Here is a 24,562-nt window from a genome sequence, read left to right as displayed (position 1 = left end):
ACAGGTTCTGGGAATAGGCCAGATCTGTGCCACGTATAACAATACTGAGAGTACTGATGACCAGGTTTTTACCCGCGATGGAGCGTGACCGTTGCTCTCATCTGCCTAGTTTCTGCCTTACTTTGCTGATACACTCACTCCTCCCAAGACTTGGCGTGTGCCCCAGCCCCTCAGAACCAAATACCCACCACCTTCAGCTGGTCAGTCCTGATGGTGAAGGGGATGGAGCAGAGGTGGGGAACTTTTTCATGTTGGAAAGCTGCATTATGTTAGTTGTAATCTAATATGGCCGCATCCAAGAAACTTCAATTATATATATTCTTCAAAATTCACATTATTTTGTAAAAGTCTAACTACGATGTACGAACTAACTAAAAAAAGACAAAGTTAATTCTAAAGTTAACTAACCTTTTTTAATGACTTTGTTCTAACTGCTTTTTGTAGGAAAGCATTTGAATATTTGGTTGCAGCATGGAGGTCTGCAGACCTCGAGATGGGTATCCGTCATTTGTGACCTTAAGGGCATCTTGACTTTGGTTAAGTAGGAGAATGTAGATTTGCAGCAATAAGTGGTTGTTGCCGAAGGCATGGGTATTCTATTGCATTTTTCCATATTTCAATCTGATCTTTCTTAGCGTCTTTAAAGGACTTTAAAAGGACTTTAAAATGTCATCTTCTGAGAGCTCAATCAATTCCATCTGTAGGTCTTTAGGAGCCTTGGAGACATCAACCAGGTCAGGTTGAAATGCTAATTTGAGTGTGGTATCATGATTCTCAAAGTCGGAGAACCTTTCATTGTATTGTCCAATTAATAAATCTATAACAGCTGCGTATTCTTCAAATGATTCGCAAGAAACCTCCTGTTCATCAATGACCTTTTGCTAACTGGGGAAAATGTTCAGCCGAAATTTCCTTAAGAAGAAGAGTTTTGAAAAAAAGATAGCTTTTTTAGAAATGCTTGGTTTTTTTTTGCCACATTTTGTATATAGACCTAGTTTTACCTTGCAAAGAAATATTCAAATCATTTTGCTTTGGCATGACATCACACAGAAATGCAGCATTTCTATAGAAATCTTCTTTCATTAATTCGCATTGCTGACTCTGTTCTTCATAAAATTTAATTATCTGTTCTTGCAAAGATAAAATTTGTGCTAACACCTGTCCCTTCGATAGCCAATGTACTTTAGAATGATACGGTAGATCCGCACTGAATACCTCGTCACCCAACTTTAGCATGTTACGAAACTGACGATGCCATGTTGCATTTCACGAATACAGGTAACAATATTGGGTGGCACAGTGAACATAGAACATAGAACAATACAGCACAGAACAGGCCCTTCGGCCCACGATGTTGTGCCGAACATTTGTCCTAGCTTAAGCACCTATCCATGTACCTATCCAATTGCCGCTTAAAGGTCACCAATGATTCTGACTCTGCCACTCCCACAGGCAGCGCATTCCATGCCCCCACCACTCTCTAGGTAAAGAACCTACCCCTGAAATCCCCCCCCCCCCCATACCTTCCACCCTTCACCTTAAATTTATGTCCCCTTGTAACACTCTGTTGTACCCGGGGAAAAAGCCTCTGACTGTCTCCTCTATCTATTCCTCTGATCATCTTATAAACCTCTATCAAGTCACCCCTCATCCTTCGCCGTTCCAATGAGAAAAGGCCTAGCACTCTCAACCTATCCTCGTATGACCTATTCTCCATTCCAGGCAACATCCTGGTAAATCTCCTCTGCACCCTCTCCAAAGCTTCCACATCTTTCCTAAAGTGAGGCGACCAAAACTGCACACAGTACTCCAAATGTGGCCTTACCAAAGTCCTGTACAGTTGCAATATCACCTCACGACTCTTGAATTCAATCCCTCTGCTAATGAACGTTAATACACCATAGGCCTTCTTACAAGCTCTATCCACCTGAGTGGCAACTTTCAAAGATCTATGAACATAGACCCCAAGATCCCTCTGCCCCCCACCTTACTAAGAACCCTACCTTTAACCCTGTATTCCACATTCTTATTTGTCCTTCCAAAATGGACAACCTAACACTTGACAGGGTTGAACTCCATCTGCCACTCCTCAGCCCAGCTCTGCATCATATCGAAGTCCCTTTGCAGCCGACAACAGCCCTCCTCACTATCCACAACTCCACCAATCTTCGTATCGTCTGCAAATTTACTGACCCACCCTTCGACTCCCTCTTCCAAGTCATTAATAAAAATTACAAACAGCAGAGGACCCAGAACTGATCCCTGCGGATCTCCACTTGTAACTGGGCTCCAGGCTGAATATTTACCATCGACCACCACTCTCTGACTTCGACCGGTTAGCCAGTTCTCTATCCAACTGGCCAAACTTACCACTATCCCACGCCTCCTGACTTTCCGCATAAGCCTACCATGGGAAACCTTATCAAAAGCCTTACTAAAATCCATGTATACTACATCCACTGCTCTACCCTTATCCACATGCTTGGTCACCTCCTCAAAGAATTGTAAGGCAAGACCTACCCCTCACAAATCCATGCTGGCTGTCCCTAATCAAGCAGTGTCTTTTCAGATACTCATAAATCCTATCCCTCAGTACCCTTTCCATTACTTTGCCTACGACCGAAGTAAGACTAACTGGCCTGTAATTCCCGGGGTTATCCCTATTCCCTTTTATGAACAGGGGCACAACATTTGCCACTCTCCAGTCCCCTGGCACCACCCCCATTGACAGTGAAGACTAAAAGATCATTGCCAACGGCTCTGCAATTTCCTCTCTTGCTTCCCACATAATCCTAGGATATATCCCGTCAGGCCTGGGGGACTTGTCTATCCTCAAGTTTTTCAAAATGTCCAACACATCTTCCTTCCTAACAAGTATCTCCTCTAGCTTACCAGTCCGTTTCATACTCTCCACTTCAACAATACGGTCCCTCTCATTTGTAAATACTGAAGAAAAGTACTCATTCAAGACCTCTCCTATCTCTTCTGACTCCATACACAGGGAGAAAGTGAGGTCTGCAGATGCTGGAGGTCAAAGTTGAAACTTTATTGCTGGAACAGCACAGCAGGTCAGGCAGCATCCAGGGAACAGGAGATTCGACGTTCCGGGCACAGGCCCTTCTTCAGGAATGGGCCTGTCCCCGAACAGTCCTGACTCCATACACAGTCTCCCACTACTGTCCTTGATCGGTGGTACAGTGGTTAGCACTGCTGCCTCACAGCGGCAGAGACCTGGGTTCAATTCCTGCCTGAGGGGACTGACTGTGTGGAGTTTGCACCTTCTCCCTGTGTCTGCGTGAGTTTCCACCGGGTGCTCTGGTTTCCTCCCACAGTCCAAAGATGTGCAGGTTAGGTGAATTGGCTGTGCTAAATTGCCCGTAATATTAGGTGAAGGGGTAAATGTAGGGGAATGGGTCAGGGTGGGTCGCGCTTTGGCGGGTCAGTGTGGACTTGTTGGGCCGAAGGGCCTGTTTCCACACTAAGTAATCTAATACTTATAACTTGTTGGAAATGTGTTGCTGGAAAAGCGCAGCAGGTCAGGCAGCATCCAGGGAACAGGAGAATCGACATTTCGGGCATAAGCCCTTCTTCGGGCTTATGCCCGAAACGTCGATTCTCCTGTTCCCTGGATGCTGCCTGACCTGCTGCGCTTTTCCAGCAACACATTTCCAGCTCTGATCTCCAGCATCTGCAGACCTCACTTTCTCCTTATAACTTGTTGCAAAGTGTCACTTAAGATAGTAGATTTAGCACAGAGATTTTGCTGATGTAAGATACAATGAAAAGAAATGAGAGCATCTGGATCTGATAATACTTTTTATCTGCAATAAGCCCTTTTTATGTTTTTCTGTCATGGAAGGTGCACCGTCTGTACATACACTCACTAAATTAACCAAATTCAGTTTAAATTAATGACATTTATCTTGAAAGTTTGTAAAGATATCTATTCCTCGTGTTCTACCTGTAAGAGTGCCCAAAGCCAGTAACTCATTGTAGCAAATAAAATCTTCTGTTATGGCCCGAATGAAGTATAAAACCTGCGCTGAGTCAGTAGTATCAGTTGATTCATCCAAAGCGATTGAATAATATGTGTTTTCCTTTTGGAGTATTTGTTGGAGGAGTTCTGTTACGTTGAGGGCTAATTCATGCTGCCGATCAGTCATGGTTCTCCTTGAAAGAAGCAGTTGTTTGTACTTTGGAACATTATCGTGGTCTAAGCGCCCCACAACTTCGACAATACATTCTTTTACGATTTCCACATCGCTGAAAGGCTTCCCTCTTTTTCTGAGTATATAAGCTATTTTATATGTTGCTTCAGTGGCATTTTTTCCGGGTCTTAATACTGCTTGAAATAACTGTCTTTGCTTTTGCTTTTCATCTTTTAATTTCTGCAATGCCACCTTCCACACCTGTCCCTCTAATTTAAATACTTGTGGTCCTTATGTGTGGCATAATGCTGATAAGCATTATATTTCTTCAATGTTGATATTGCAGTATCATCCTATCTTTAGCAGACACAAAATAATATTGCAATTCCCAATCCTCATTAAAACCTGTTTTCTTCCTTCAGCGTTCTCTTGGTCATCTTTGACATGATGGGCTGTTAAGTGACAAAATAAAAAAACACAAATGTTGATACTGTTAGACTGTGTGTAACTATTCTCAAATTTCACTTCAAATGGAAAGTCACGTGCACTGTTGTCATAAGTTGATAAACACTGGCGTACTGGATATCCACAGACTCTCTCCAACCAGCCTTGGGTGATAGTGGCGCCAGTCAGGCGGGGGAGATAACGTACATTCTAGAGTCGCATTATAACTACATCATGAGCATAGCAGGTGCCGAAATAGCCCTTATAGCTTCCCAATTTTTTAGTCTGTGAGGATTATTTCATTGAATTTTCTTTTACTCTCTGGTATTTTAAAAACATTCACTTTAAGATCAAAATAAAATTAAAGGACAAAAAAGCTAATAAAAAATAATTTGTTCTGCAAAATTTGGATTAATTGAAAAGGCCACACACAATGACCTAGACGGAATGGGGCGATTGGGCGCAGCCGTTTTGACACGGCTGTTTGGGCGCCCGCTGATTTGGCGCAAGCCCATTTGGCAACGCACGTTTTGGCGCTAGGAAAAAAATTGTTGGTTGATTCATCATCATTCAAAGGTAGAACTTTAAAGATTTTTAAAACTAACTATTGAAATATAAAAACATTAAATCTGTTAATCACTAAAAACTGTAACGTAGCTTTTATTTGGTTCATTTAGTAATTATGAGCAAGGCTATTCAAGTACTTGATAACATCCATGTTTTCAAATCTAAGAACAATTTCATGTATCCTTCTATCTGCATCTCTATACTGTTTTAATTTCTATGGTGGTTCATGCCCAGCTAGTAACCCTTCATAATATGCATCTCTACCTTTCTGTACTTTACACTGGCCATCTATTAATTTTCCATATGGTGGGAGGTTGCATGCTAAGTTCGTATTGTCATCAACGGTGGGCTGCCTCCGCATGATTGTTTGTGCAGTCTTTCCCGGTTAATATTCTCTGAAAGTTCTAAATCTCATGGAGAAATAGAGGAGTTTGTGTTCCATTTCCTCGTCTGGTCTGACAATCAACATATGTATCTTCAAACCAGTTCAGTAAATCTTGAAGTTCTTGCGGCAGTTCGGTCACTAGAGCATCCAGATATTCATCGAACTTGTTCAAAGGTACAAAGGCAAGCGCAATAATCATTCTAGCTTTTAACCCGAAATCAGGGTCAGTGTTATACAAACCAGTGAACCCCAATCTAGCTAAATGTTTTTGCATATTTTGAGCTAAATGAAAAAAAGCATCCTTTTTATTTGGTCTTCAGGGAATATGTCCTTCATAGCACTGTGCGCAGCTTGTTCAAAATTGCAGACGATTGAAGTGGGTTTCAAATTGGGTTCCATTTCTTTCAATAACTAACATTCTCACGTATGTGGTGCGTTGCTTGTTGGGCAAAAGAGCATACACGAAAAGGTGAATACCTCAGTGTTATTTTGCTAGAATTACATAAATCTGAGAAAAGAGGATGGGAGCAATACTGAATGTGCCATCAGCAAACCACATATTAGATTAGATTAGATTACTTACAGTGTGGAAACAGGCCCTTCGGCCCAACAAGTCCACACCGACCCGCCGAAGCGTAACCCACCCATACCCCTACATTTACCCCTTTACCTAACACTACGGGCAATTTAGCATGGCCAATTCACCTGACCCTGCACATCTTTGGACTGTGGGAGGAAACCGGAGCGCCCGGAGGAAACCCACGCAGACACGGGGAGAACGTGCAAACTCCACACAGTCAGTCGCCTGAGTCGGGAATTGAACCCGGGTCTCTGGCGCTGCGAGGCAGCAGTGCTAACCACTGTGCCACTGTGCCACCCACAAATCAGATGTCACTAAGTGTTGGAGCCAGCTCTGTCTTTTGAAGATTAATATCCAGTCGGGACATGCTCTGTTATCACAGTAAAAAATTTTCTTCCACGCCTGGTTGAGGGATATATATTCTGTAGCATTCTGGCACAAATTGTTGCAAATTAGTTGGATTGGTGGGTGTGTTCATGACTGAATTACGCTTTCTGCATATTATTTTCCTCAAAGCAGACATATTAGGAATGACGAGGACGGCTAGACTAGCTTGGGATATGTCTGTCAAACATGCACTAACAACTACAGTCGGTGACTCGAGTCTCCTCTGCTCTCTTTATTTTAGTTTTCACAAGTATAACCTCTAATTGTGCAGCAGAAGCTTCATGTGAATGGTTGTTCAGCTCCCTCACCACCCCTCCAGCTTTAGTATGGACCCGTGCTTTGCACCGATTCTTTTTTTTATTTTATTTTAATTTTTTTTCTCTTCTCACAATGCCAAAATTTCAAGTCGCTGTCAACTTTGCTTCTTTTGTCAAAGACGTAGAGGAATCCATTTTGTTAATACCTCCTCAGTCAGCCATATGGATAAAACTATTAAAAAAATATAAAAAGATGGCAAAAGAACGAAACCCTGTGGCAGCGCAGCCGCGGTTAACTCAACTGAGGCTGAGGACTAACTGTTGCCTGAGCAAACGGCTAAACGAGGAGAGAGCTAGTTTTCCTGTTTCCATATGTACTAGCTCAATTTATACAAAGGAAGTGCAAACAGCAACGTACCTATTGGTCTTTTCAACGCTGCATGCTCAACTACTATATACAAAAATACTTAGTACAAAAAAATGCATGCAATTATATGTTTACATGCACAAATAGTATATTTATGTTGAAATTAAACTTACCTACACCATTCGATAAACATGCGTGGTTATTCAACATAACAGATGGTTATATAACAGATATATTGTAATTTTGTTACACTAAAGCTGTCCATACAGACAGATTTACAAATAAAGAAGTATTCTTAGTGCCAAAACATCTGTCGCCAAATGTGCTGGCGCCAAATAGGTTTGGCGCCCAAACGGCCGTGCCAAAACATACCAAACCTGGCCTAGAAGGCTGCAGGTTCCCCACCCCTGGGATAGAGGATTGGTAGGCCCAGTTCCTGAAGAGCATGGCCTCGCTCTTGCCTCGGTTGACCTTTGCCCCCGAGGCCCATTCAAACTGGTCACAGATGCACATGAGTCTGTGCACGGACAGAGGATCCGAGCAGAAAACGGCGATGTCATCCATGTACAGGGAGGCCTAAACCTGCAGGCCCCTGCTGCCAGGAATAGTCACCCCTCTCAGGCTCACATCCTTCCTGATGGAGTCGGCAAATGGCTCTATGCAGCACACCAACAAGGCAGGAGAGAGAGGGCAGCCCTGCCTGACTCCAGATCTGACTGGGAAGCTATCTGATTCCCACCCATTCATTGAGACTGCACTGACAATGTTGGTGTAGAACAATCTGATCTAATTGCAGATTCCCTCCCCAAAGCCCATTTTGGAGACAACATCTCTCATATACGTGTGTGATATCCTGTCAAAGGCTTTCTCCTTGTCCAGGCTGATCAGGCAGGTGTCCACCCCCCTGTCCTGCACGTAGGCGATCGTATCCCTGAGGAGTGCGAGACTCCCAGCAATTTTCCTGCCGGTACAGCACAGGTTTGGTCAGGGTGAATCACTGACCCCAAAGCAGACCTGACCCGGTTGGCGATAACCTTTGACAGAATTTTGTAATCCCCAGTCAATAGTGAGATTGGTCTCCAATTTCTGAGTTCCTCCCTCTCCCGCCTTCCGCTTGTAGATGAGGGTGATGATGCCTTTCCTCATGGATTCACTCATGGTACCTGCCAGAAGCATACTGACATACACCTCCAGCAGGTCCTGGCCAATCAAGTCCCACAGAGCGGAATAGAGCTCGACCAGTAAGCCGTCGCTTCCGAGAGTTTTATTCTTTTCGAAGGACTCGAGGGCCTTGGTCAGCTCATCCAGAGATAGAACACGGGACAGGCTAGACCAGCCACTGTCGTCTAAGACCTCCATGATGGAGGACAGGAATGACTGGGAGGCCGCGCTGGCGGTTGGCTTCGAGTCATACAGACTGGCATAGAAGGATTTGCTGATCCTCATGACATCAGCCTGAGATGACGTTACCGAGCCATCTTCTTCCTTCAGGCTGCTGAGCACGGAGCTCTCTTTGTGCACCTTCTGGATGAAGAAACATGAGCACGTTTCGTCTTGCTCCACGGAGCGGACCCTGGACCGGAAGATTATCTTGGAGGCCTCCGAGGCAAAGAGCGAGGCTTGTTGACCCTTCACCTCCTGGAGGTCCTCCGTGACATCGACCCTCATCGTCTGCAGCAGGTTCTGCATACTTGCCTGGAGCTGGGACAGTTTTCCCCGCCTCTCTCTTGCTTCCTGAACACCTTTTGAGGATGAAGAACCTCTTGATGTTCCCTTTTACTGTTTCCCACCAGTCTGCTGGAGACTCAAAGGAGGGGCTTCACGGTTCTCCAACCTGCGTAGTCCCTCTTGAGCTCCTCAATGTTCCCTGGGGACAACAGCTTAGTGTTCAGCTTCCACGTTCCCTTACCAGCCCACTGCTCGTCCTGTAGGTGACAGTCGGCTGGCAGGAGGTAGTGGTCAGAGAAGAACACCGGCTTGACGTCGGTGGATCTGACCGAGAACGTTCGGGACACAAACAGGTAATCTATCCTTGAGCGGATAGACCCGTCTGCCCATGACCAGTGTATCTATGCTGTGCTCCATCTGCAGGGGCGCTGAAGACGTTGTGCAGCTTGGCATCTTTTACCGTGTCCATCAGGGCTCTGGACATGGTGTCCAGTTTACTGTTTTTCCCCCCGCCACCCCACCACTGCTGGATCGTCCATCTGCATCAATGATATAGTTGAAGTCCCTGGCCAGAATGACCAGCCTGGACGTAGCCAGCAACAGTGGGAGCTGCTGCAGGACGGCCAACCGTTCACTCTTACCCACTGGGGCGTACACATTAATTAGTCTCTAGAGCGTTTCTGTACATGACATCAGTGACGAGGAGGTGCTTGCCCATCTCCTTAACCTCAGATGGTGAAGTTTCCTCCTCACAACAGGATACCCAGGCCTGAGGAGCAGTTATCATTGCCCCCGACCAAACTGACGGCCCATGGGCCCACAAGCTCGACCATCTCCTGTAGCTGCTGTGGTGCGGTAACCCCCACTGCTGCAGAAACAGGACATCGGCTTCAATAGACAATAGGTGCAGGAGTAGGCCATTCAGCCCTTCGAGCCTGCACCTTAATGTTGGCTAGGAAGGCCATCGTAGAAACACATCACGTAGCAGATTTAATGCCAAGCACGTTTAATACTTGGGATTTTTATCCCCATTTTTAACAGTTTTGAGGTTACCCATGTCCATTTGCCGCTGGTCCTGTCCCTCTGCGGTAGCTGTCTGCATCCCCCATGGTGAACATGAACTGCTGGACCCTCGCGGGTCTGAGGTAGCTGCCCAGCTCCTCACTGGGGCCATTTTCCCACTCCGGTGTCATCGGGCCGGGACCAGGGTTCGCACAGTCCAGTTCTATATCTGACAGCGGGGCTGTCAGAGGGTGGCTGCTCCCAGTAACCTGGGTACCTCCTGGCTTTCACTTTGTGGGGGGGTGGTCTTTACCAGTTGCCTCAGGAGGTTTGTCCTTTCTTGTTTGGCAGGTACTGCCCTCCTTTCTCCCCGCAGCGCTCTGTCTCTTCTCTTGGTGACGACCCTCCTTGTGCCTGTCCTCACCCTCCGAAGAGCTGTCTGTGTCTTCCCCGTGCAGCTGCCATTTCCCCTTTTCTGAGGTTTTGGCGGCCTGGTGGGTTTTCTTCCTCCTGTTTTTTACAGGAATCCATTCCTCTGCCTCCTTCGTTCCCTCCTCCTCCTCCATTGCGTCCGTCTGTCCTGTAGGAGCTTCGATCAGCAGCTGTACCTCCGGTGGCTGTCCTCTGCTCTGCTCCAGCCTGTCCTTCCTTTTGCGTGCCCCCAGACACTGTTCCCTTGCTGGTTTGTGCTGCCTTGCTGGTCTTTTGCGGTCCACCTCAGGCCACCTGCACATAGGCAGCGGCTCCTCGTCTTGGGCAGGCCTTGTACACGTGGCCCGCCTCTCCGCACAGATTGTACTTCTTGGCTTCTTTGCTTGGTTGGGTGACCCTCCTGCTTGCAGTTCCGACAGATAGTAACCTTATAGTCCGCCGAAATGTGGCCTGACCTCCCGCAGGTTCGGCACACTTTCGGCTGCCCTGCGTACGTCAGGTACCCTCTGCTCCCTCCGATAGCAAAGCTGGAGGGTGGGTGGAAGATGGCGTCGACCCTCAGGGTTACCCTGACCTGCCATTTGCTAGTCCAGATCCCGAAAGGGTCAACCACATCGGTGCTTTCTCCCTCGACCTGCACGTATCTTCCCAGGAAGGTCAGGACATCAGCTGCTGGAACATAGAGGTTGTACATATGAATCGTAACAACTCGACTCCACTGTGCAGGAAGCACACGCAACAGGACGGCCGACAAGGTGGAGAACAGAGGCTCCCCTTCCTTTTTCTTTGAAGACCTTGCGGAGCTGCTCACATTGCTTCACACTCCTGTAGGTGACGTCAAAGTAGCCTGCCCCAGGGAAGTCCTGCAGGCAGTACACATCCTTCTTTTAATTTCAAAAATATGCTTTATTCATAAAATTATTTGGATCTCTATACAATTGGTCATGCCATTCTTGTGCACAGGCAGTACACATCCTTTTTGTTATTTCAAAAATATACTTTATTCATAACTACTTTGATCTATACAACTGGACATGCCATACATATGTAAACATTCCATTTGTTTGCATACCGAAAACAGAGTAACCATTCCTATTTACAGGTCGGTACAATTACATTTTTAGCTGAGGCGCCAGCAGAGCCCAAATGACTACGTGGCCCCCTGTTCTTCTTTCGGCAGGCAGATGTTACACAGTGGTCTTTCCCCACTGCGCCTTGGCAGCAGCTGCCCCAAGCTTCAGCGCGTCCCTCAACACAGTCCTGGACCTTGGAATGTGCCAATCTGCAACACTCGGTCGGGGTCAACTCCTTCAGCTGGAGGATCAACAGGTTTCGGATCACCCAGAGAGCGTCCTTCACCGAGTTGATGATCCTCCAGGCGCAGTTGATGTTCGTCTCGGTGTGTGTCCCGGGGAACAGACCGTAGAGCACGGAGTCCCGCGTCACGGCGCTGCTCGTGACGAACCTCGACAGACACCACTGCATTCCTCTCCAGACTTCTTCTGCATTGGCACATTCCAGAAGGAGGTGTGTGACAGTCTCGTTCCCCCCGCAGCCGCTTCGAGGGCAGTGTGCGGTGCGACTGAGAGTCCGGGCGTGCATAAAGAATCTCACAGGCAGAGCCCTTCTCACCACCAGCCAAGCCACGTCTTGGTGCTTGTTGGAAAGTTCTGGCGATGAGGCATTCTGCCAAATGGCTTTGACCGTCTGGTCAGGAAACCGCTTGACAGGATCCGCCCTCTCCTTTTCCCGAAGGGTCTCAAGGACACTACGTGCTGACCACTTCCTGATGGACTTGTGGTCAAAGGTGTTTTTCTTCATAAACCTCTCTATGAAGGACAGGTGATACCGAACGGTCCACCTACTCGGAGCATTCCGCGGCAGCAAGGCCAGGCCCATCCTTCGCAACACCGGGGACAGGTAGAACCTCAGTACGTAGTGACACTTGGTGTTTGCGTACCGGGGATCCACTCACAGCTTGATGCAGCCACACACAAAGGTGGCCATCAGGGTGAGGGTGGCATTGGGCGTGTTTTTTCCCCCATTGCACTGGTCTTTGTACATTGTGTCTCTTCGGACCCGGTCCATCTTTGATCTCCACACGACGTGGTAGATGGCCCGGGTGACTGCGGCAGCACAGGTTCTGGGGATAGGCCAGACCTGTGGCACGTATAACAATACTGACAGAACCTCCCACCTGATGACCAGGTTCTTACCCGCGATGGAGAGCGACCGTTGCTCCCATCTGCCCAGTTTCTGTCTCACCTTCCTGATCCGCTCCTCCCAGGTCTTGGCGCACGCCCCAGCTCGCCCCCCTCCACCCTCGAACCAAATACCCAGCACCTTCAGGTGGTTGGTCCTGACAGTGAAGGGGATCGAGGATTGGTCGGCCCAGTTCCCGAAGAGCATGGCCTCGCTCTTGCCTCGGTTTACCTTGGCCTCCAAGGCCCATTCAAACTGGTCACATATGCACATGAGTCTGTGCACGGACAGCTGATCCGAGCAGAAAATGGCAACGTCTTCCATGTACAGGGAGGCCTTAACCTGCAGGCCCCCGCTGCCAGGAATAGTCACCCCTCTCAGACACGCATCCTTCCTGATGGGCTCGACAAATGGCTCTATGCAGCACATAAACAAGGCAGGAGAGAGAGGGCAGCCCTGCCTGACTCCAGGTCTGACTGGGAAGCTATCTGATTCCCACCCATTGATTGAGACTGCACTGACAATGTTGGTGTAGAGCAGTCTGATTCAATTACCGATTCATAGAACATAGAAAAATACAGCGCAGTACAGGTTACAGCAGGCACTTGGGGCTGTTTTCATTGGAGAAAAGAAGGTTTAGGGGTGACTTGATAGAGGTGTACAAGATGATTAGGGGTTTAGATAGGGTTGACCATGAGAACCTTTTGGCCCTCGATGTTGCGCCGATCCAAGCCCACCTAACCTACACCAGCCCACTATCCTCCATTTGCCTATCCAATGCCCGTTTAAATGCCCATAAAGAGGGAGAGTCCACCACTGCTACTGGCAGGGTATTCCATGAACTCACGACTTGCTGAGTAAAGAATCTACCCCTAACATCTGTCCTATACCTACCACCCCTTAATTTAAAGCTATGCCCCCTCGTAATAGCTGACTCCATACGTGGAAAAAGGTTCTCATGGTCAACCCTATCTAAACCCCTAATCATCTTGTACACCTCTATCAAGTCACCCCTAAACCTTCTTTTCTCCAATGAAAACAGCCCCAAGTGCCTCAGCCTTTCCTCATACGATCTTCCTACCATACCAGGCAACATCCTGGTAAACCTCCTCTGCACCCGTTCCAGTGCCTCCACATCTTTCCTATAGTATGGCGACCAAAACTACACACAATACTCCAGATGTGGCCGCACCAGAGTCTTATACAACTGCAACATGACCTCAGGACTCCGGAACTCAATTCCTCTACCAATAAAAGCCAGTACGCCATATGCCTTCTTCACCGCACTATTTACCTGGGTGGCAACTTTCAGAGATCTGTGTACATGGACACCAAGATCCCTCTGCTCATCCACACTACCAAGTATCCGACCATTAGCCCAGTACCCCATCTTTTTGTTACTCTTACCAAAGTGAATCACCTCACATTTACCTACATTGAACTCCATTTGCCACCTTTCTGCCCAGCTCTGCAACTTATCTATATCCTGCTGTAACCTGACACATCCTTCCTCACTGTCAACAACTCCACTGACTTTCGTATCATCTACAAACTTGCTCACCCAACCTTCTAACCCCTCCTCCAGGTCATTTATAAAAATGACAAACAGCAATGGTCCCAAAACAGATCCTTGCAGAACACCGCTAGTGACGGCACTCCAAGATGAACCTTTGCCATCAACTACTACCCTCTGTCTTCTTCCAGCCAGCCAACTCCTAATCCAAACCTCCAACTCACCCTCAATACCATACCTCCGTATTTTTTGCAGTAGCCTACCATGGGGAACCTTATCAAACGCCTTACTAAAATCCATATACACCACATCTACTGCTTTCCCCTCGTCCACCTCCTTAGTCACCTTCTCAAAGAATTCAATAAGGTTTGTGAGGCACGACCTGCCCTTCACAAAACCATGCTGACTATCCTTGATCACATTATTCCTATCCAGATGTTCATAAATCCTATCCCTTACAATTCTCTCTAAGACTTTGCCCACTACAGAAGTGAGGCTCACCGGCCTATAGTCACTAGGGTTATCCCTACTCCCCTTCTTGAACAAGGGAACCACATTTGCTAGCCTCCAATCTTCTGGCACTACTCCTGTAAACAACGAGGACATAAAAATCAAGGCCAATGGCTCTGCAATCTCCTCCCTTGCTTCCCAGAGAATCCTAGGATAAATGCCATCAGGCCCAGGGGACTTATCTATTTTCACCCTTTCCAGAATTTCCAACACCTCTTCCCTACATACCTCAAAGCCGTCCATTCTAATTAATTGTGACTCAGTATTCACATTGACAACAATGTCCTGTTCCTGATTGAATACTGACGAAAAGTATTCATTCAGTGCCTCCCCAATCTCTTCAGCCTTCACGCAACTTCCCATTACGATCCTTGACTGGACCTATTCCTACCCTAGTCATTCTTTTATTCCTGACATACCTATAGAAAGCCTTTGGGTTTTCCCTAATCCTACCAACTAAGGACTTTTCATGTCCCCTCCTTGCTGCTCTTAGCTCTCTCTTCAGGTCCTTCCTGGCTACCTTATAATTCTCAATCGCCCCAATTGAACCTTCACGCCTCATCTTTACATAGGCCGCCCTCTTCCCTTTAACAAGGGATTCCAATTCCTTATTAAACCACGGCTCCCTCACACAACCCTTTCCTCCCTGCCTGACGGGCACATACTTATCAAGGACACTCAATAGTTGCTCCTTGAACAAGCTTCACATATCAATTGCGCCCAAGCCTTGAAGCCAGTTTTCCAAGCCACGCATCCTAAGTCGTGCCTCACCGCATCATAATTTCCCTGCCCCCAGCTATAACTCTTGCCCTGCAGTGCACACTTATCCCTCTCCATCACTAGAGTAAAAGTCACCGAATTGTGGTCACTGTCCCCAAAGTGCTCCCCTACCTCCAATTCTAACACCTGGCCTGGTTCGTTACCCAGAACCAAATCCAGTATGGCCTCACCTCTTGTTGGCCTATCTACATATTGTGTCAGGAAACCCTCCTGCACACATTGGACAAACACTGACCCATCTAACGAACTTGAGCTATAGCTTTCCCAATCAATATCTGGAAAGTTAAAGTCCCCTATAACAACCACCCTATTACTTTCACTCTTCTCCTGAATCATCCTCGCAATCCTTTCTTCTACGTTTCTCGGACTATTAGGAGGCCTGTAAAAAATTCCTAACAGGGTGAGCTCACCTTTCCTATTCCTAACCTCAGCCCAAACTACCTCAGACGGCGAGTCTTCATCCATCGTCCTTTCCACCGCTGTAATACTATCTTTGACAAGCAATGCCACACCTCCCCCTCTTTTACCCCCACCTCTGACCCTATTGAAACATTTAAACCCTGGAACCTGCAACAGCCAATCCTGTCCCTGTTCTACCCATGTCTCCGTAATAGCCACAACATCGAAGTCCCAGGTCCCAGCCCACGCTGCAGGTTCACCTCCCTTATTCCGTGTACTTCATGTATTGAAGTATACACACTTCAAGCCTCTCCTGCGCACTTTTATAGGGAAAAAAACCTACCCAGGTAAGCTTGCGCTACACCAGCTTCCGGGTCCGCACCGCGCTCTATTTAAATTTGAAAGTTTTTTTTAAGCCGTTAAATAAATGTCACCGAGCCTTCAAACAGCCCTTACCTGCTCTGCTGAGAGAGTGAGGAGGTCGGTACGATTACATTTTTAGCTGAGGCGCCAGCGGAGCCCAAATGACTACGTGGCCCCCTGTTCTTCTTTAGGCAGGCAGATGTTACACAGTGGTCTTTCCCCACTGCGCCTTGGCAGCAGCTGCCCCAAGCGTCAGCGCGTCCCTCAACACAGTCCTGGACCTTGGAATGTGCCAGTCTGCAACAATCGGTCGGGGTCAACTCCTTCAGCTGGAGGATCAACAGGTTTCGGACCACCCAGAGAGCGTCCTTCACCGAGTTGATGATCCTCCAGGCGCAGTTGATGTTCGTCTCGGTGTGCGTCCTGGGGAACAGGCCGTAGAGCACGGAGTCCCGCGTCACGGCGCTGCTCGGGACGAACCTCGACAGACACCACTGCATTCCTCTCCAGACTTCTTCTGCATTGGCACATTCCAGAAGGAGGTGTGTGACAGTCTCGTCCCCCCCGCAGCCGCTTCGAGGGCAGCGTGTGGTGCGGCTGAGAGTCCGGGTGTGCATAAATGATCTCACAGGCAGAGCCCTTCTCACCACCAGCCAAGCCATGTCTTGGTGCTTGTTGGAAAGTTCTGGCGATGAGGCATTCTGCCAAATGGCTTTGACAGTCTGCTCAGGGAACCGCTCGACAGGATCCGCCCTCTCCTTTTCCCGAAGGGTCTCAAGGACACTACGTGCTGACCACTTCCTGATGGACTTGTGGTCAAAGGTGTTTTTCTTCATAAACTTCTCCACGAAGGACAGGTGATACCGAACGGTCCAACTACTCGGAGCATTCCGCGGCAACGAGGCCAGGCCCATCCTTCGCAACACCGGGGACAGGTAGAACTTCAGTACGTAGTGACACTTGGTGTTTGCGTACCGGGGATCCACGCACAGCTTGATGCAGCCACACACAAAGGTGGCCATCAGGGTGAGGGTGGCATTGGGCGTGTTTTTTCCCCCATTGCACTGGTCTTTGTACATTACATCTCTTCGGACCCGGTCCATCTTTGATCTCCACACGAAGTGGAAGATGGCCCGGGTGACTGCGGCAGCACAGGTTCTGGGGATAGGCCAGACCTGTGGCACGTATAACAATACTGAGAGTACCTCCCACCTGATGACCAGGTTCTTACCCGCGATGGAGAGCGACCGTTGCTCCCATCTGCCTAGTTTCTGTCTCACCTTCCCGATCCGCTCCTCCCAGGTCTTGGCGCACGCCCCAGCTCGCCCCCCTCCACCCTCGAACCAAATACCCAGCACCTTCAGGTGGTTGGTCCTGACGGTGAAGGGGATCGAGGATTGGTCGGCCCAGTTCCCAAAGAGCATGGCCTCGCTTTTGCCTCGGTTTACCTTGGCCCCCAAGGCCAGCTCGAACTGGTCACAGATGCACATGAGTCTGTGCACGGACAGCTGATCCGAGCAGAAAACGGCGAAGTCATCCATGTACAGGGAGGTCTTAACCTGCAGGCCCCCACTGCCAGGAATAGTCACCCCTCTCAGACACGCATCCTTCCTGATTGATTCGGCAAATGGCTCTATACAGCACACAAACAAGGCAGGAGAGAGAGGGCAGCCCTGCCTGACTCCAGATCTGATTGGGAAGCTATCTGATTCCCACCCATTGATTGAGACTGTACTGACAATGTTGGTGTAGAGCAATCTGATCCAATTGCAGATTCTCTCCCCAAAGTACATTTTGGAGTGGACATCCCTCATATATGTATGCGATATCCTGTCAAAGGCTTTCTCCTGGTCCAGGCTGATGAGGCAGGTGTCCACCCCCCTGTCCTGCACGTAGACAATCGTATCCCTGAGGAGTGCGAGACTCTCAGCGATCTTCCTGCCCGGTACAGCACAGATTTGGTCAGGGTGAATCACTGACCCCAGAGCAGACCTGACCCGGTTGGCGATGACCTTTGACAAGATTTTGTAGTCTGTGTTTAATAGTGAGATTGGTCTCCAATTTCTGAGTTCCTCCCTCTCCCCCTTCCGTTTGTAGATGAGGGTGATGATGCCTTTCCTCATGGATTCACTCATGGTACCTGCCAGAAGCATACTGACATACACCTCCAGCAGGTCCTGGCCAATCAAGTCCCACAGAGCGGAATAGAGCTCGACCAGTAAGCCGTCGCTTCCGAGAGTTTTATTCTTTTCAAAGGACTCGAGGGCCTTGGTCAGCTCATCCAGAGATAGTGGCTGGTCTGGCCTCTCCCATGTCCTGTCGTCTAAGACCTCCGTGATAGAGGACAGGGACGACTGGGAGGCTGCGCTGGCGGTTGGCTTCGAGTCATACAGACTGGCATAGAAGGATTTGCTGATCCTCATGATGTCAGCCTGAGATGACGTTACCGAGCCATCTTCTTCCTTCAGGCTGCTGAGCACGGAGCTCTCTTTGTGCACCTTCTGGAAGAAGAAACATGAGCACGTCTCGTCCTGCTCCACGGAGCAGACCCTGGACCGGAAGATTATCTTGGAGGCCTCCGAGGCAAAGAGCGAGGCTTGCTGGCCCTTCACCTCCTTGAGGTCCTCCGTGACATCCACCCCCATCGTCTGCAGCAGGAGCAGGTTCTGCATACTTTCCTGGAGCTGGGACAGTTTTCCCCGTCTCTCTCTCACCTCCTGACCACCTTGAGAATGAAGAACCTCTTGATGTTCCCTTTTACTGTTTCCCACCAGTCCGCTGGGGACTCAAAGGAGGGGCTTCACGGTTCTCCAACCTGCGTCGTCCCTCTTGAGCTTCTCAGTGTTTCCTGGGGTCAACAGCTTAGTGTTCAGCTTCCACGTTCCCTTACCAGCCCGCTGCTCATCCTGTAGGTGACAGTCGGCCAGCAGGAGGCAGTGGTCAGAGAAGAACACCGGCTTGACGTCGGTGGATCTGACTGAGAGCGTTCGGGACACAAACAGGTAATCTATCCTTGAGCAGATAGACCCGTCTGCCCGTGACCATGTATATCTACGCTGCGCTCCGTCTGCAGGGGTGATGAAGACGTCGTGCAGCTTGGCATCTTTTACCGTGTCCATCAGGGCTCTGGACGTGGTGTCCAGTTTACTGTCCCTCCTGCTGGATCGTCCATCTGCATCAATGATACAGTTGAAGTCTCCGGCCAGAATGACTGGCCTGGACGTAGCCAGCAACAGTGGAAGCTGCTGCAGGACGGCCAACCGTTCACTCTTACCCGCTGGGGCGTACACATTGATTAGTCTCACGAGAGCGTTTCTGTAGGTAACATCAGCAACGAGGAGGCGCCCGCCCACACTGACGGCCCATGGGCCCACAAGCTCGACCATCTCCTGTAGCTGCTGAGGTGCGGTATCCCACACTCCTGCAGAAACAGGACATCAGCTTTCAGGTTGGCCAGGAAGGCCAGTGTTGAAACACATCGCGCAGCAGATTTTATGCTGCGCACATTAATACTTTCAATTTTTATCCCCGTTTTTTTAACAGGTTGTAAGGATACCCATGTCCGATTGTCGCTGGTCCTGCCCCTCTGGGGTAGCTGTCTGCATCCCCGTGCAGTACGCAAACTTCTGGACCCTCGCTGGGCTGAGGTAGCTGTCCAGTTCCTCACTCGGCCCATTTGGGTCCACGCTGTCTGTTTCTATATCTGACAGCGGGGCTGTCAGAGGGTCGCTGCTCCCAGTGACCTGGAGCTGTGGGGCAGTGGGACCCTCCTGGCTTTCACCTGGTGGGGGGTGGTGGTTTCCCATTTCCTCAGGAGGCTCGTCCCTTGGTTGGCAGTTGCTGCTCTCCTTTCTCCTCGCAGCGCTCTGCCTCTTCTTTTGGTGACGACCCTCCTTTCTTCCGTCCTCACTCTCCGAAGAGCTGTCCGTGTCTTCCACCTGCAGCTGCCTTTTCCCCTTTTTCTGGGAGGTCTTGGTGACCGGGTGGGTTTTCCTCTTCCTGTTTTTCACCACGGTCCATTCCTCTGCCTCCTTCTTTCCCTTCTCCGCCTCCTCCTCCTGTCCTGTCGGAGCTTCGCTCGGCAGCTGTACCTCTCCGGTAGCTGTCATCTGCTCTGCTCCGGCCTGTCCTTCCTGTCGCGTGCCCCCTGACACCATTCCCTTGCCGGTTTGCGGTGCCTTGCTGTCCTTTTGTGGCCCGCCTCCGGCCATCTGCGCGTAGGTGGCGGCCCCTCGTCTTGGGCAGGCCCTGTACACGTGGCCCGCCTCCCCGCACAGATTGCAGTTCTTTTCCTCCTTGCACTCTTTGGTCGGGTGGCCCTCCTTCTTGCAGTTCCGACAGATCGTGACCTTGCAGTCCGCCGCCATGTGGCCTGACCTCCCACAGGTTCGGCACACTTTCGGCTGCCCTGCATAAGTCAGGTACCCTCTGCTCCCTCCGATAGCAAAGCTGGAGGGTGGGTGGAGGATATTCCCGCTGGCGTCCACCCTCAGGGTTACCTTGACCTGTCGTTTGCTGGTCCAGATCCTGAAAGGGTCAACCACATCGGTGCTTTGTCCCTCGACCCGGACGTATCTTCTCAGGAAGGTCAGGACATCGGCTGCTGGGACGTGGGGGTTGTACATGTGGATTGTAACAACCCGACTCCTCTGTGCAGGAAGCACACACAACGGGACTGCCCACAAGATGGAGAACAGTGGCTCCCCTTCCTTCTCCTTGAAGACCTTCAGGAGCTGCTCACATTGCTTCACGCTCCTGAAGGTGACATTGAAGTAGCCTGCCCCAGGGAAATCCTGCAGGCTGTACACGTCTGCTGCGGCGAACCGACAGCACTCGAGCAGAATCTTCTTGACGAACACCGTCCGATCGACTGGTGTACGCTCTTCCACCTTCTTGACAGATACCCGGACTGTGTTGAGAACGCCCTGCCCAGGGCTGCGGGTAGCTGTTGAGGCCATAGCTCTGAGGTTGGGTGGTCCCTGAATTGGCGTTAGGCCGAAGCCAGCATGAAGATCCACCAAAAGCAGGTCAGCACAACCAAATGATCCTCCAACATCCAAACACAATGCAGCGATGATCTCTACTAGCTCTGACTCGCAACTCGACACTCATCCTGATAAGAACAGACACTTTTTTTTAGCCAAAAGGCCAAGAAGTTACCTGGAGATGTGGGTACCTCACGGGTGTGTGCTGGGCTTTGCCAGTTACGTCAGAGAGTTCATCGTTTCCTGGTTGGAAGGGTGCTACCCTCCTTTCTCCCCGCGGCACTCTATCTCTTCTTCTGGTGATGACCCTCATTGCGCCCCTCTTCACCGTCTGAAGAGCTGCCTGTATCCTCCCCGTGCAGCTGCTGTTTCCCCCTTTGGGAGGTTTTGGGGACCTGTTGGGTTTTCCTTTTTCCTGTTTTTCACAGGTATCTACTCCTCTGCCTCCTTGGTTCCCTTCTCCTCCATTGCCTCTGTCTGTCCAGCTGGAGCTTAGGTCAGCTGCTGTACCTCTTCGCTGGCTGCTGTCTGCTCCACCTCAGCCTGTGCTTCCTTCTGGGTGCCCCCAGACTCCGTTTCCCTGCTGTCTGGTTGGACCTGCTAGTCTTTGGGGGTCCACGGCTCACAATGCCTCCTCCAGCCATCTGTGTGTTGGTGGCAGTCCTTCGTCTTGGGCAGGTCTTGTACATGTGACCTGCCTCTCCACACAATTCTTAACCTCCTTACAGTCCTTGGTCAGGTGACCCTCCTGTTTACAGTTCCTGCAGATGGTCACCTCACAGCCCACTGCCATGTGTCCTGACCTCCCGCAGGTGCGGCACACTTTAAGCTGCCCTGCATGTGTGAGGTAGCCCCTGCTCCCTCCGATTGCGAAGCTGGAGGGTGGGTGGAGGATGTTCCCACTGGGGGGTCCACCCTCAGGGTTACCTTGACCTGCCACTTGCTGGTCCAGATTCGGAATTGCTCCACTACATCAGTGCTGTCTCCTTCCAACTGGACGTACCCTCTCAGGAAGGTCAGGACATCAGCTGCTGGCACGTGGGGGGGTTGTACATTTGGATTGTAACAACCTGACTCCTCTGTGCAGGAAGCACAATCAATGGCACCACAGACAGGATGGAGAACAGAGGCTTCCCCTCCTTCTCCTTGAATACCTTCAGGAGCTGCTCACACTGCTTCACGCTCCTGAAGGTCACATCGAAATACCCAGCGCTGGGGAAATCCTGCAGCCAGTACACGTCTGCTGCTTGGAATCTGCCACACTCCAACAGAATCTTCTTCACTAACACAGTCTGATCAACTGACTTACACTCCTCCACCTTCTTCAGTTACCCTGACTGTGTTCTGAATCCCCTGGTCTGGGTATTTCCCCCCCACCCCCAACTCTCGTTGCAAAGTCCACATGCTGATGGAATTTAGGGAGTATAGTCTTGAGATTCATATGGTTAAAATCTCCAGCAAAAATAAACAGTCCATCAGGGTGTGTATTCTGCAGTCCACTAATAGCCCAATACAGTTCACACCGTGCCTCCTTAGCATTGGCACTGGGAGGAATATACACCCTGACTATAAGGACAGCAGTAAACTCCTGTGGCAAATACAAAGATCTGCATCTAACAATATCAAACTCCACCAGTGATGAGCAGTAGCTGGAGACGAGCAGAGTCCTTGCACCATTCTGTGTTGATGTAGACACAGACTCCCATCCCGAGCCTTACTGCACAGAGCTGCATTTCTGTCAGCATGGAACAAGGCGAGCCGGTCTAGCTGGATGGCGGTGTCTGGAACTCTGTCACTGAGCTATGTTTCCATGAAAACCAGGATGCAGCAGTCTCTGAACTCACAGAGAAACCTGCCTCAGATGGATGCAGTCCAACCTGTTGTCCAGGGAGCAGACACTGGAGAGCAGAATGGGTGGGAGAGCTGGCCGGCTAGGGTTTGCTTTTAGCCTAATACGAACTCCTGCCTGCCTTACCCCGCTTCCCCTTCCTTGTACACCGCTTCTGATGTTTCAACACCCGGCCACCGGCATCAGGCGAGGCTGAGGACTGAAGGCCTGGTCTCCGCAGCGAGCCAAGATCATGTAACTTCTTCAACAGCTCTCCATTCGGGTTTGTTTTTGGCTGGATCCTGGACTGGAGCAGTGTTTGCAGACTGTAACAGTATCTGCAAACACCAGGTTTCCTGTTCCTGTTCCTCCTGTGCCTTTAGAAAACTGAACTTTAAATAGCCCAAGATCAGGAGAGGCTGCTGCGAGCTGCTGCTGTGCTGCCATTATGTTCTACTCAGTGGGAAAGCTGTTTTCTATCAGTCTGTGCCCCTCAACCTTTGATCTCTATAGATCATTCTGTCTACTCCAACGAAAACAGCCTGAGCTTATCCAACCTCCTTTATAGCTGAAATGCTCCATCCAGGAAACACCCTGGTGGATGTCCTGTGTACTCCTTCCAGTCAATCACTTTCTTCCTATAGTGTGGTGACCAGAACTGCACACAGTACTCCAGCCGTGGCTTAACTAGTCCTGGGCAGCTCCAATAGAGCCTCCCTGGTCTTTATACTCACTACCATGGTTGATAAACGCAAGTGACTTCTATGCCTTCTCAATTATGGTATTAACCTGCGTTCAAGGATCCATGGGCAAGCAGCCCCATAACTGGCATAAGTCAGACATCATCCAGCAAGAGTTTGGTCTATTAGCTATAGCTTTAGTGAGCGGTATCCTCCCTGACCCTTCCAGTGTTCTCAACTTGATGCACAGAGTAGGCTTGTCATAAATACTGATAAGCTCTGGTAAGCAAAGTTGCTGGTAGAGCTGTGGTATTTCAAGTATGAATTAGATGTTAATATTAATGATCCTGTTTGTCACTTGATAGGGACCCCATCATCTTTGGCTCTGAAAATGAGTACGTAGGGTCAGTCGCACTCAGGTCTGGTTTTGTGGGTTAGAGTCGGAGTCTGTGTCTGCATTTTCTTTCCTGACTTTGCTGAGGGAGTGTTTTGGATGCTTTTTGGCATTAGGCTTGTAGCCTTCCTGAACATGGAGACGTACTGTATCATGGAGGGGTTCTCCCTGAGCTCCAGAAACTTGGGGGATGCCCAACTCAGCCCATTTTAGTCAATTACAGAATGTAGAGCGTTACAGTGCAGTACAGGCTCTTCGGCCCTTGATGGTTCCACAGGTTGGTGTAACAATCTGAAGCCCACCGAACCAACACTATTCCATTTTAGAACATAGAACATTACAGCGCAGTACAGGCCCTTCAGCCCTCGATGTTGCGCCGCCCTGTCATACCAATCTGAAGCCCATCCCACCTACATTATTCCATATACGTCCATATACATGTCCAATGACGACTAAAATGCACTTAAACTTGGCGAATCTACTACCGTTGCAAGCAAAGCATTCCATACCCTTACTACTCTGAGTAAAGAATCTACCACTGACATCTGTCTTATATCTATCTCCCCTCACTTTAAAGTTGTGTCCCCTCGTGTTTGCCGTCCCCATACTTGGAAAAAGGCTCTCCCTGTCCACCCTATCTAACCCTCTGATGATCTTGTATGTCTCTATTA

The 24,562-nt window shown here is 49.4% G+C and overlaps 1 protein-coding gene across 1 annotated transcript in view; it reads right to left on the bottom strand.

Moving 5' to 3' along the window:
- Positions 1 to 3,829: 3,829 nt before the first annotated feature.
- LOC148147695 (microtubule-actin cross-linking factor 1, isoforms 6/7-like) overlaps positions 3,830 to 24,562 on the bottom strand; it is a 237,723-nt gene continuing 216,990 nt past the window's right edge. The window contains exon 20 of the mRNA XM_087994629.1: positions 3,830 to 4,600. Coding sequence (XP_087850755.1) covers positions 4,547 to 4,600 — 54 coding nt within the window. The 3' untranslated portion in view covers positions 3,830 to 4,546. The remainder of the gene's footprint in view (positions 4,601 to 24,562) is intronic.

This window comes from Chiloscyllium plagiosum, unplaced genomic scaffold, assembly GCF_037043375.1.
Source record: "Chiloscyllium plagiosum isolate Xiang-an unplaced genomic scaffold, Cpla_swu_hap1 HiC_scaffold_15, whole genome shotgun sequence".
NCBI classification, from domain to species: domain Eukaryota; kingdom Metazoa; phylum Chordata; class Chondrichthyes; order Orectolobiformes; family Hemiscylliidae; genus Chiloscyllium; species Chiloscyllium plagiosum.
This window is presented reverse-complemented; position numbering and strand designations above follow the sequence as displayed.